Source organism: Equus caballus, chromosome 17, assembly GCF_041296265.1.
Source record: "Equus caballus isolate H_3958 breed thoroughbred chromosome 17, TB-T2T, whole genome shotgun sequence".
Taxonomy (NCBI): Eukaryota; Metazoa; Chordata; class Mammalia; order Perissodactyla; family Equidae; genus Equus; species Equus caballus.
The window spans coordinates 55729245-55743082 of NC_091700.1; the positions used below are offsets into that span (position 1 = coordinate 55729245).

The 13838-nt window shown below is 35.8% G+C and overlaps 1 protein-coding gene across 3 annotated transcripts in view; it reads right to left on the reverse strand.

Annotated features, from left to right (window-relative positions):
- Window positions 1–13838, reverse strand: part of DIAPH3 (diaphanous related formin 3) — a 484080-nt gene that overhangs the window by 176741 nt on the left and 293501 nt on the right. For all 3 annotated transcript variants that reach the window (XM_070240326.1, XM_070240325.1, XM_070240327.1), the window contains one exon: window positions 3507–3632. In XM_070240326.1, coding sequence (XP_070096427.1) covers window positions 3507–3632 — 126 coding nt within the window. The remainder of the gene's footprint in view (window positions 1–3506; window positions 3633–13838) is intronic.

Sequence of the window (13838 nt, forward strand, 5' to 3'; positions counted from 1 at the left end):
GTGGTAAGACTTCAGGGAAGGAAAACATCACTATAGACTTGATCCATAGAAGAAGAGAAGCAGGATAGTTTAACTTGAGTCTTAAAAGCTTGTTAAGAATGGGTTAAATGAAGACAGGCAAGAGAGAAAGAAGAAGAAAGGGAGGAGAGAGAAGTCTAATTCAAGAAAATAAAAATCTGTTCTTACACATCACTCAATTACCCAACTTCCCACTCTTGAAAATGGACTGTGGACTACACAATTTACATTTCACCCACTCCACTCTTCTGTTACTTCCTAACCCCAGTTGAATTAAATAAAAATGTATTGAATTCCTTTACGTGAAAAATGCTGTGCTTTACGTAACGTGGACTATAGACATAAGTAAGATTTAAGTCTTTCTCTCAAGGAATTTATTGGGATGAGTTTAGCATCTAGGGAGTAGTAATTTCAGAAGTGCCTAAAATATCTCCATATAGCGGAACAACAAAAAGAAAGAGTGAAAACAAAGTGGATTGTAATGAAGAAAGTTAAAGACTTTAATATGGGAAAGAGTCAAGGAACTTGTCATTTAAGTTGCAATAAACACAAAAATACATAAATGTCTAGCGAGATGATTTTTTCTAAGAGCCTCAGGAGAGGTGGCAGAAAGAGAAGAAAATAGAATGATAAACTCTTGTGCAAGGAGAATTTCAAGGGTGATGCTCTAGACTCTATCTGTTATTTTCCTTAAAATAAGAAATAGTCCAGAATTTAAAGGTCAAAAGAAAAGAACAGGTCCTGGATAACACAAATCCTGGCATTTTCTTAATTTTCTCACTGATGAAAATTTAATAAGTATGTACACCTCACATGTAATAGTTTGCATATAACAATATTAGTGACCCTACCATGAATTCTTGTTACACATTTTTTCAAGCAAACATTTACACTGGAACTATTCAAATCTAATTATATTTCTAACCAGACTTAGCAATTGGAAAGTAACATACTTATTACTAGAAAGTCAATGTGATATGTATGAAATAATTGCGCATGCCCTTTAAAGGATGTACTGGATTCACAGTATTTTACATTAAGGAGGGAATGTAGAGGAAGAATGTGCACTGGAAGAATAAAAATTTACTATAATTGAATGTTAATAGTGAAATTTCATATTAAAACAAAATCGTATCATTATAATTTAACCCAATTCAATTAACAGATTATTTAATAGTTCACTACATCATGATTGTTTAAATATCTACTTGTAAAAATACATCCTTAAGAACTTAGATAATACACATATTCTTTCAGAATTGGCTGATGAACCAAATGTTTGATATGTGCTTCAACTAATAAACACCAAAACTTAAAACATAAACAGAGCTTGAGCATTAATAACCCAAACTTTAAATACATTTTTATTCATTGTGCATTTTAGTTTCCAAATTCTTCCATTTTCTAAGATCTAAGAACCTCACAATTTGTCATTTTAATAAGATCTGTATAAATGTATTTAATATTCAAAATCTGACTTGTTGTCAGTCCTAATTAAAGTAAACAAAGCTTTGCAATGAACGAATTTAATTACTTCAAAACTAGTATGTCTAACAAAGATGAAAAGCAAGCGAGTGCAATCTAATCTCAGCAAAGAATATTTATGATTATAAGCTTTGTCAATAGCAAAGTGCACCAACTGTTCATATATCTGACTTCCAAGAGATACATGAATGCTAATCAGTTCATTAGAGGCTTCTAGGTTGTGATATTTAGCAACAGGATGTAGCTGCTTTCTTGTCCATGGAGTATAATTGTACTCAGAATGAAAAATTGTTTCCAACAAAGCATCATCCTTCCTGTTTCTGATTTCCTCCTGGTTGCTTTTTATGAGTTGCATACCTTTCAAGAAGCCGACATCATTCAGCTTCTTGTGTCATACGAATACAAGTATAGATAGGTCGTGAGACTGTCTGCTGAGCAGAATTCTACAACCTTTACTCTAAGCTCAGGAATGTATCTTAGGATATATGTTCCAGAAACCTAAGCTTCATAATTAACACACTCACAATGTATTACCAAAAACCTTATGCAAGCAAAATCTTTTCTAAAGTGTTTTCTATCTGTAGGGAACAATAATAAGTACTTTGATTAAAACTACTTAATGATTAAAATAAACTGTCATGAATATTTTAACAAGATAAAATGATTGAGGGGAAAAAAGCAAAGGATGATAAAACTGATGTCACTCTGCAATGACCAATTTAGTTTTAGAAAGCGTACTTTGTCAAATGAGAAGGTGGTACAAAAATATATTTTTGATGGATAAACAGACTCCATCTTTAGTTTTAAAAAAAACAACCATCTCCAGTGTAGTGATAAAGGCGTCCAGCCTAATAGAAGAAGAAACTGGAAGGGCAGGAAAGATAGGAAAGGAAACAAACACATTAGCCTGAATTGATTGTTGCTGGAGTGCATTTTTATAATATTTCCCAAAAGAGACAGTGAAGAAAGCTAAAATTGAACTAATTCACAATTAAGCTGAAAGCATATGCAATAAAATCTATGACAAGCCAAATAATAATTTTGTGATTCACCAAATCCAGGGGAGAAGAGATAGAGGAAAAGTAGTTATTTTCTTTCAACTATCCCAGTTTAAAATAAAATATTAGGAGTATCTATAAGAGCTCATTTTAGAAGTGGGTTATACTGGTTATGGAATTCTGAAATCCATATGGGATCTTAATAACTCACAGTAGTAATACTTTATCATAACAGAAAAGATAGCAGTCTCTAATTTCACGGAATGGTTTGCCAAGTAACTCAACATCAGTTTCAGAAAATAAAATGAAGTTTATGACTTCAATTACTCATTAGAGACTAAGCCACAAAGATAGTGAAACCAAAGATAATTGAATTCAAAAGAAACTTTAAATTAGGCAAGACACAAGCCTCATGATATTAATTTTATATACATTCACTCATATTTGTCAACTTTATTTTGGGTTTGGAGAACACCTACAGAAGCAGTGACTGTGACAAACTCAATTTTTATTTTGGAACTATGTATTATTTCTAAAGGAAATATTAAAGTTTGTGGAACATGAGGTAATTTTTAATATATTTCAACCCTTGAAATTAAGCTGACTAGTCACCCCAGCTTATAAAGTCTTTATCTGCTTCATGAAACATTTCAAAATATCTAAATCACATCATGACATTAGATTCAAACTTCCTCAAACTAAGTTTTCATATGCTTTCAATTTACCATGAAAATCAGAAGAAAATAGGGCATATGGAAGGGAAAAGATGAGAGAAAATATTATCCAAGTTGATAAAAAGAAAAAAAGAATTGAAACCAATAGAATACATTTCGGCATTATTCATGATAGATAAACACTGATAAATTTCCCTGCAAGGAGGTGAAGGTTAAACCTACAATTTGGCACCATAGCGTGACCTCTGGTTATGCAAGCATATTTATAACATTAAATAAATTGTAATTCTAGTTGACTAGTGACTTCAGTTATTTAGCTATCAAAAGGATATGGACATCTTTGTCACAAACTTATCATGCAAGTCCTCAGGAGGGGGAAAGGTTTCCAAATCCTTCTCAAGCTGTTGAAGCTGCCTTCCCATCTGCTTCAGATTCTTTTCCAGCGTTTCTACAGAGACTTAAAAGAGTGTATATTAAATGACTTGAAAGGACAAAATTACAATATATAAAAGGTAAAACACTCTAGAAACAAAACATTTGTAAAAGCCTTACAATGATAAAGAAAATTCACTATAATAAAGGAAAGAGAAATTTCACTATTTCTTTGATAACTTTTTGATTTTTAAATCTAGGAATAAAGGAAATTTAATAAGAGTCTTTAAAACATAAGATGAAATTTAGGAAATGAACAAACCACACTTAAGAAATGCACAAGTTAGAGTTCTTCACCTCTATAAATACTATAAAATAATCAGTCTATTCAGATAAAGAGAGGCAAAGAAAGACTATGTTTTTAAAATTAAAGCTATTTCAGTAGAATTTTAATATTTTTCAAAATCATGATCTCTTGAGAAGCAACAGTGAATACATGGGAAAGATGGAGAAAAGTGTACTCTATCGTCCAAGCTGATCTACGATAGGAATGAGGAGGCATCAGAGGCTATCTGTGTAACATGTGAAACAAATGTATGGTTACAACCCTTGTTCAATACAATGGAATAGAAGAGAGGCATGAAAAATAATGTTGTATCAGAACATGGGGATTATTTGCTTTTGTTTTTTAAACTAGCTGTACATAAAATAACGTTTGCTATTCTCACATATTAATAGCGGTTAATAAAACCTTAACATATTTTGTTGTAAACACAGTGAGAAAGCTAATTCTCAGATATAATGTTTAATGAATCCAACGATTGAACTCTCCAGAGAGCTACATGTAATAGCTGTTGATGCCCAAAGAGTGATGATTCTTGAACCTTTGGCTCTCACTGTAGTGACGGTGTTCAGAAGTCATACTGGTGGATATTTTCTCCATAGTTTTTGCTACTCATATTTCCCCTGTGATCCTTAAATTTGAAACAATAACTCAATCAATAGTGAACATAAAATATTTCTATCACGATAGCCTTTATTGTATTAATTAATTCAATCTATTTCACTCATGTGCCCAAATATCTTGCTGTACACTGCTCATGGTGGTAACACATATTTCCTATGCCATGCTCTTTCATTTTTATGTCTGTCTGTCAATTATTCACAGCCAAGACACCTATTTGATCAGACCTATGGTGTTTCATTTACTCTTCTCATTTCCAAATCGTGTTTTGCTTCTTTCCAAGATCTCTATCTGCATTACAAGAAGAGATTCCTTTTGCCAGTCTATTTGATCTCTCCTCTAACGTCTCATTAGCATTTCCTCTATCACTTCTCAAGAAATCTTACAGGTGGTTCAGTTACTTTTATACTTCCTTAAACTTTGAAATTTCTCATTAAATAAAGTTCAAAAACACATAAAATCATTTTATTAAGTAAATATGTGCTCAAAAGTTTATAAGCCATACTACCAATTTATGCTGTGAATTGGGTTCAAAAAACAAGAGTTTTAGTAGCATAATAATAGTAGTAGTAATAGTCATAATGGTATTAGTAGTGACAATAACATAGTCATAATAGCAGCTACATTTACTGAGTCTTTATGTATGTCAGGTATTATCTTAAACATTTTTCACTAATAAATTTGTTTTAATCCTCACAACATCAGGAAATAGGTATTGTTCTTCTCCCTGTTTTACAGATGATGAAACCAGAGTTGAGTGAGTGAAGTAAAAGTTAAATAACTGAAAAAATGGTGAAGCCAGAATTTGAACTGAGGCATTTTAATCCAAGACTTTATTTTTACCCTTTTGCTATAAATTACTAGCCACATAAATTATTTTATTTTTTACAACCCTACCTACCTATCAGTAACATTTAAATACAGAGACGTAGTTTTCACATGATGACTTCTTTTGTACATTCTTGCCTAGTGCAATCACAGGTAATCCACATATGGCTAAACCCAGGGGGAATATACTCAAGCATTCTGGATGGACGACAGATAGATTTGCTACTATATTTTTTAAATGAACATTTAAATTTAATGTATTAACATATCTTTGAACAAAACCACATATTTAAAATATTACGATTTAGTCTACTGATCAAATTTTACTACACACACACACAAAGTTTGGGAAATATCTAGAGAAAAGACAAATAAAAGTCTGAGGAACTCCCTTGTAACAAAAACTACAAGGTAAAGATTGGAAAGGGACCTAGTTAGATTATTTGTTTCTTCCTGACATCTAATACATCACTACAATACCTACCAATTCTCCGACACAGACTGGGCATCTTTCAACTCAATTCAATTCTGACACCAACTACCTGGAGTTAGCACAGACCCCAGAGATTTAAGGACTCAGACCCACAAGACTGCTCTCACTTCAGAGGACAGTCACAAGTCCCAGAGACCACCCATACTCCTGACCAAATGGCTGCACATTCAGGGGTTCCCATGCCCCACACCTACTCCCCCTGCTTATTTTCCATAATTTGCTAGGATGACTCACAGGACTCAGGAAAATACTCTACTTGCTATATAGTTTTTATTCTAAAAGATATAACTCACAATAGCTAAATGGAAGACAAGCATAAGGCAGGAATGGGGGAGGGAGGAGGTGGTGCAGGTGCACCACCTGCCCAGCACATAGATATATTCACCAAAACAGAAGCTTCCTTAGTCCCATTGTTTCAGTTTTATTGAAGCTTCATTACATAGGCATGGTTGATTAAATCATTGGTCATTGGTGACTGAACTCAATCTCCAGCCTTCTCCCCTCTCTGGAGGTTAGAGGGTAGGCTGATAGTTCTAACCATCTAATCATATGGTTGATACCTAGGCAACCAGTCCACCCATACTAGCCCACCCATACTGAAGCTATCTAGGGTCTCCCTCCCCCCATCTGCATTGAGTCATCTCATTAGCATACATAACACACTCTTATCACATAAGAAATTCCAAAGGTTTTAGGAGCTGTATGCCAGGAACCAGGAAAATTTACTATACCATATGGATATAGAAGTGCATGTCTGGTCAGAGGGCAGAACTCCAGGGAGGAGGTGTAAGAGAAGTGTACACACACACACACACACACATATATATATATATATATATATTATTTATTTATTTATTTATTTATGCTGAGGAAGACTGGCCGTGAGCTTATACCTATTGCCAATCTTCCTCTATTTTTTTTATATGTGGGTCACCACCACAGCATGGCTTGATGAGTGGCGTAGGTCCATACCTGGGATCTGAACCCACAAACCCGGGCCACTGAAGGGGAGCACATGAACTTAATCACTACACCACCAGGCCATTCCCAAAAGAAGTATATTTTTGATTCATGAGTTGTCATCCTCAAAACTGCCTAACAGCCTGGGTTGCCCTCAGAGGAGGCCAGCTGCTTGTAGTTGAACATAGAGCCATCCCAGTGAGTGAGTGCTTCTCAGTAGGATGAGAGAAGGATTTAAGGTTCAGATGAAAGGCTGATTAGATGATCCTTTGAGCCTTCTCCAACTCACTGGCAGCCAGTGGGTCAGGAACTATGTTCTATCATTGTGATTTGAAGCAACTTCTCACTGGCTCAATTTCCACATCAGTGAAATGGGAAGAATCTCACCTCATATTTTTAGCTCACAGATATTTTATAAAAGATCAAATGCTCTAACATTGGATGAAGAATTTTTTTTAAACAGAAGGCATTATGTGATGTTACTCTTATTCTTAGAACTTAATACGAAAGGAAGTGCTTAAAGATTGAAATAAGTAATATTAGAATCAAAGGAAAGTAAAAAAAAACCCATCAATATCATCATCATCATCATCATCATCATCATCATCATCATGCCAGGAACAGTGTTGAGGAAGTCAGGCTAAGAAGAAAAGTAGCTAATTTCAAGAGTAAAATACTAGGAATGTTTAGGGTATATTCAAACATTTATGATTGACATCACAAAGAGTAAGTAGGCTGCCTTAAAACTGGTTCTGTGGCTACTCTACAGATGGAAATCCCACTAAGCCATTACTTTGCTTCAGCACTCTCTGATTATATTAATTGTACATTATAGTTAAGAGAATTTAAGTGTAATTGAACAATTTTTCACTGTTGGTTTTTAAACAAACACGAAAGAACACTTGGAAGAGAGAATGGCGAATGCAAATTCCAGGCTGGCAAAATACAGTCGGCCCTCCCTCCCTATCCCCAGGTTCCGCATCCGAGGATAGAAAGGGCTAAGCAAGGAACTTGAGCATCCACAGGGGTTCTGGAACCTATCCCCCCACAGATACTGAGGGACGACAGTATCTGAAGTCATCTGATGGGTAAAACTAAACAGCATTTAAGAATTTTCTTGGTGTTTTTCTTTTTCAGCAATTGTATTTACAAAGATAGTTCTTTTATACATCTTAAAACATAATTTTAGCCACACTTTTCACACGTCAAGTTCTTTGAGGTCAGTGACTATATATTTTTGTATTAGAAATCCCAACTAGAGCAGAGAGTTTTAAATTGTACACCCTCAAAGAAGTGTTAATTTACTGGTGTCTCTATATGTGACCTGTGTATGACTTTCATCTTTCAACTTTCTCACATTCCTCGGCCAAGAAATTAATCTTATTTTTTTATTCCTTTTCATTATTCAGAAGTAACAAAACATAGCTATCATCAAAAAGATTTGACTAGCTTACTGTAAGGCAATTTCAACTTTTGCATTTTACTTAACATTCAATCAGATGGGATGGCTCCCAGTTGCCTCAGACGTCATCTGTCTCTGCCCACAATCAACCACCCATCTGTAATCTCCACACCTCAGGGGGCAGCAAAACCATGAATTCTGTTTCCTGTGCTAGAAAACGTTAGTTTTGACTCTTCCCTCTCCTAAAACCCTAAGATCTAAACAATCATGACATCCCTCACATTAACTTGACAAATAGTATGGAACTCCTTGCTTGAACACTATTCAAGTCACCTGGAACCCTTATCTCTCCTCTGATCTCTGGTCTCCTATCATTTTCCTCCAATGCCTTCCCCACACTGTACATGGGGGTTTCCAGACAAACACTGATTTAAAGACCTTCTTTCCCTGCTTAAACCCTGCCAGTAAACCTGCATACACGACAATATGTGAGCTCCACCCACAACCTGGCTTGGCTCTACTCCATATTCAGCCATGCTTTACTCCCAAAACAACACTGTGCTTGTAGTTTCCCTCTCCCAAACCCCTTCATCCATTCTGCACCGGATGCTAGAAATAATGTGTCTGTTTGCCTTGCCCACCCCACTCCTATCCATACTTCATAACAGGAATGAAAAAACTCCAACAAGCCCCCTGGTGAGGTGCCCTCCCTACCCATCAGACCTAGTAATTATCACAATCTTTCCAATTACTATACTCTTTATCTTTTATCACTACGCTTTTATCTTTTTATGTGTCTTCCTCTTCCAATTGACTGGAAATTCCTCAAGGAAGACTACATACTTTATTCATCTTTGTATCTTTGGTTACATGACATAGTGCAGACACTCCAATGTTTGTGAAAGGATTGGATCTTGGGTTTAACTTTAACCTCTCGAGATAAAAGCATTAAAAATGAAATGGGAAAATACAATGGATTAAATATCTAAAACCTTAACATCTAAAACACAGACTTGTCTCCAAGTGCCTTGTCATTATGATAATTATACACTAGAGATGTTAAAGAAGCTTTGAATAAAAGTTAAAATCACAACCATAAATATTTAAGTTTAAAAGCACTCATGAATATAGGCTTTCTGTAATACGATGGCCTCTATGATTTACTAAGATTCCAAATAAGGAAGGAGAATAGAAATTGCATACATTTACGGAATCTTTGTAATTAAATAATAATCTTCTGTGAATATCTCCTGGAGGGCTTGGTCATTATTTCATAACAAGCTTACTAAGAAATGTCACACTCGTTCTTATCTACCATGATACATTCCAGGGAAATTGATTTCTTTAAAAAAGGCTTAAACAACTTATTACCATAAAACAACATAAACATTCAAACTAAATTAACCTTCCTATGCTCCTGGACACAACTGTTTTGTGAAGGAAACTAGGGACTATATCATTTCAGGTTCCCAACAAAATAAGTTTTCCTTGGGGCTGGCACAGTGGCATAGTGGTTAAGTTTGCCTGTTCCACTTCAGCGGCCTGGGGTTTGCCAGTTTGGATCCTGGGCACAAACCTACACACCACTCATCAAGCCATGCTGTGGCAGCATCCCACATAGAAGAACTAGAAGGACTTACAACTAGGATATGCAACTATGTACTGGGGGTTTGGGGAGGGGAAAAAAAAGAGGAAGATTGGCAACAGATGTTGGCTCAGGGCCAATCTTCCTCACCAAAAAAAAATTTTTCCTTGACGTTTGTAATAATAAAGATATTCTATAAAACTATAAGAATATTTTATAAATGCAAGTTGGAAAAAATAAAGTGGATGGACAAAAACCTCATTAGAAAAATCCTTAAACATTAAGTAGGCCTATAACAAAACCTAAGCTCTAGAATATCATTATAAAGCCATTATTTTGAAAAAGTACAAAACTGAAGCAAGATCTTGAAAAAGCATAAACTCAAAATAAACGCAGGTTGGTTTGTAACAGGCAAAGGTAAAGTGAAAGAAGCAATGCTAAGTGAGTAGCCAGTTATCCAATGAAGAGGGTGTTAAGGGCAAAACAGCTTTTTAGAAGAGAAAGCAGTATTAGTAAGAGAAGCCTATCTATTAAAAGATCATGTGTACATATAAGAATTTGAAAATTCCTTTCCACAGATAAGGTGTTCAAGAACACAGTAAATATTAAATGAAAGAAGTCCACAATAGAGATGTCTATAACAATATTCAGAATGTTCCCTCAGAACAAGGGTACTGCATGCATGTGTATGGGAGGGAGGTGTTATTGCTTTTAAGGTGTCTCAGGGTAAACATTAAGGATAGAGTGACTGACTTGCTAATTAAGAGATGAGTTTCCACGTATGGCTATTGGGGACGATGCAACCTAACAAGTTCTGGACTGCATATCTTTGGACTTGAAAAATTCCAAACTTCCTCTGAACTCAAACTGCTTATTGGACATCTTTCCTTGATGTTTCATAGGCATCTTAAACTCAGGCTTTCAAATTGGAACTTCTACCTTCCTCCCTGAATCTGCTGTGACATCTCAGTAAATGACTGGGGTTATGAGTCCTCTCTTTCTCTCATACTCCACACACCCAATCATAGAGGAAATCCTATTGGTTCTACCTTCAAAGCAGCTTAATTGTCTAAATACTTCTCATCACCCTTGCTACCTCTTTCTTATCAAAGCCAACATTCTCTCTCCCTTCGATTATTATTACAGCATCTGACAGGTTTCACCGATTCTGCCATTGTCCCTCTACATTTTTTTTCCCAACTTGGCAGCCAAAACCATCCTTTGAAAATTCAAGTCAGATCTCATTCTTCTGCTCAAAACCCTTCCAATGTATTCCCACCTCAGAGTAGTTATGCGTCACTTAACAACGAGGATATGTTCTGAGGAATGTGTCATTAGGCGATTTCATCATCGTGGAAACATCATAGCACTTACTTACACAAACCCAGATAGTATAGCCTACTACACACCTAGACTATATGGCACCGATCTTATGGGACCACCATCATATATCCAGCCCGTCGTTGACTGAAACATCATTAAGAGGTATATGACTGTCAAGTCAAAATCCTTACAATGGCCAGTGACGTCCTATAGGATCTGTATCTTTCTAATATTTTCTCCTGTTGTGCTCCTCCCCTCTCCATCTGTTCCAATCTCACTTCCACATCTTGGGGCCCAGACATTTGCTCTTCCCTCTGCCCAGAGTGCTTCTCTCAAACACCCAAATGCCTTGCCTCCTCATACCTCCCTCAGGTTTTTGCTCAAAAGCCACCTTCTCTGACCACTCAACCTAAATTGCAAAACAAAACAAAAGGCCCTGGAATTCCAGAGCTAACCAGCTCACATAATATACATTAACTTCTTTTCTAGTATTATGTTCTGTACCCACCACCTAAAATAGAAACTTTAAGAGTTCAGAGACTTTTCTTTTCTGTTCATGGCTCCATCCTGTATCCAGAATGGTACTGGGGATAGAAGCAGCACTCAATAAACAACTTGTGCAACAATGAATGAATCTTATATAAGCCACTTTATTTTTTTTCTGTCACTCAAAGTCAAGTCTAATCCTTACTAAAACAAGCGTCTAACATAGAGTCTGCTACACAGCGAGAGTTTCAATAAACTTTTGGGGAAGAGCTCTTTCTGTATAGGGGCAAAACATATCACAAACTATTAAGGAGCACTAATCCTTTTTTCCTTAAAATATGTAGTTTGACAGACAGCTGCTAAGAAAGTGCCATCACAGTGATAGACACATTTACATGACAAAAGGGTCTCCCTACTGATCAATTTCAGATCTACACTTAAAGATGACCTCTTCTGAGGAGAGATGGGAAGATTACCTAAGAACATATTTTCCTTAGGTTTTCCTATGAAGGTGAGCAAACATTTTTTTAGATGTTTCTATCACTTATATCATTGATCATAAGTGTTAGTTCATATTTCTTATGGCATTCCTTAATAATTCTGGGCTGGTAGATTTGGTTTTTACATAACATGCAAACACCTCCAGAAAAAAATAACCTCTAGCTTGTTGAAGAAGTTGCTGGACTTTACCTGTTTTTAAAGTTTTCTAGTAGTAGAAACCCTCTTTCAAAGGAAATTTTATGTCAAGGTTCAAATTATGAAATAAAAATAGTGACCCAGTCTGAAGCAGAGGAAGGAAAATAAAAACTAATTTTTCAAATTCCATTTCCTATGCGAGTAAGTCCAATTGGTGAAAATGAATTGAGCTATACATTTATGATTTGCATAATTTCCTATATGTATATTCTTTAATTTTTAGAAAAGTGTAACAGTTTTTCAGTAACATAAATCTACAAAATTCTTGGCTTTGTATTCTAAAGCTTGCTTAAGTTTCAGGTAAGACACAGTCTCTTCAAATAACTTTTGAGAATATATATTAAATTCTATAATAATATATCATTCACAGTCTCATGTTTACGTGCATCATTAGTGACAGCATAGGCAGACATGCATCAACAAAAAATAGTCACTGAATAAAAATTCCTTAAATTCAGAGGCATATTATAAATTTCAGTTTTAACTGCTTTAGCATTTGCATATGATGATATAAGGGTATTTCACAAGCTCATCAACAATAACCTTTAAACACTAAAACATTTCACAACATAATGATAAATGCTTTCCATATATATACCTATCAGTGTAATTGCCCTTAACAATTCTATAACACTCAAAGACGATGGTTACCTGGCACCTCCACGAAGTTATGGGAGTGACAACAAGGACAACTGTAGTGGGTTGAACAGTGTCCCTCCAGCACCTCAGAACATGACTTATTTGGAAATAGGATCTTTGCAGAGGGAATTAGTTAAGGATCTCGAGATGAAATCATGCTGGATTTAGGGTGGGCCCTAAATCAAATGACTGGTGTCCTTATAAGGAGAGGTGTGGGTACAGAGACACAGAGAAGAAGGCAATACGAAAATGGAGGCAGAGGAACACCAAGGACTGCTGGCAGCCACCAAGAGAGAGGCTTGGATGGTTTCTCCCCGAGAGTTTCCAGAAGGAATCAATTTTACCAACACCTTGATTTCAGACTTCTGTATTCCTGAAGAGTTACGGAATAAATTTTGGTTGTTTAAAGCAACCTAGTGTGTGTCAATTGGTTATGGCAGCCCCAGGAAACTACTAGTAATAATAATTCAATATTTCGCAAGCTGCATAAACACAGTCTGGTTTCTGCGGAGCAGCTGGCAATCCTACCTGCAGCATCTGATCAACTCCATGCCTCTTCACCCCATCAGCTACATGTCAACCGTGTGAGCAATGAGAGTCAGCAGATTGCCATAAATGTGTTTGTTCCATCTATTGCTTCGGTTTCTTTATAGTACACAGATTTGCTATGTTAAGCTATCATTCAGAATGCTCTCATTCTGAAATTTTCTTTCATCTACCTTGTTTGTAATTTCCTACTTCATGTTGCAAAACTGAGGTGCAGTAAATACTACTTCACAGTCAGCAGTCTAACAGAGCTCCAAGACCTTGGGCTTCACTGTTGATACCGTCCTGTTACTTGATGTTAGCTATGGCTCATAGGTGACACTGATAGAACTGTTTGAGTAGCTATTTCAAATCTGTAGCTGGCCAGAA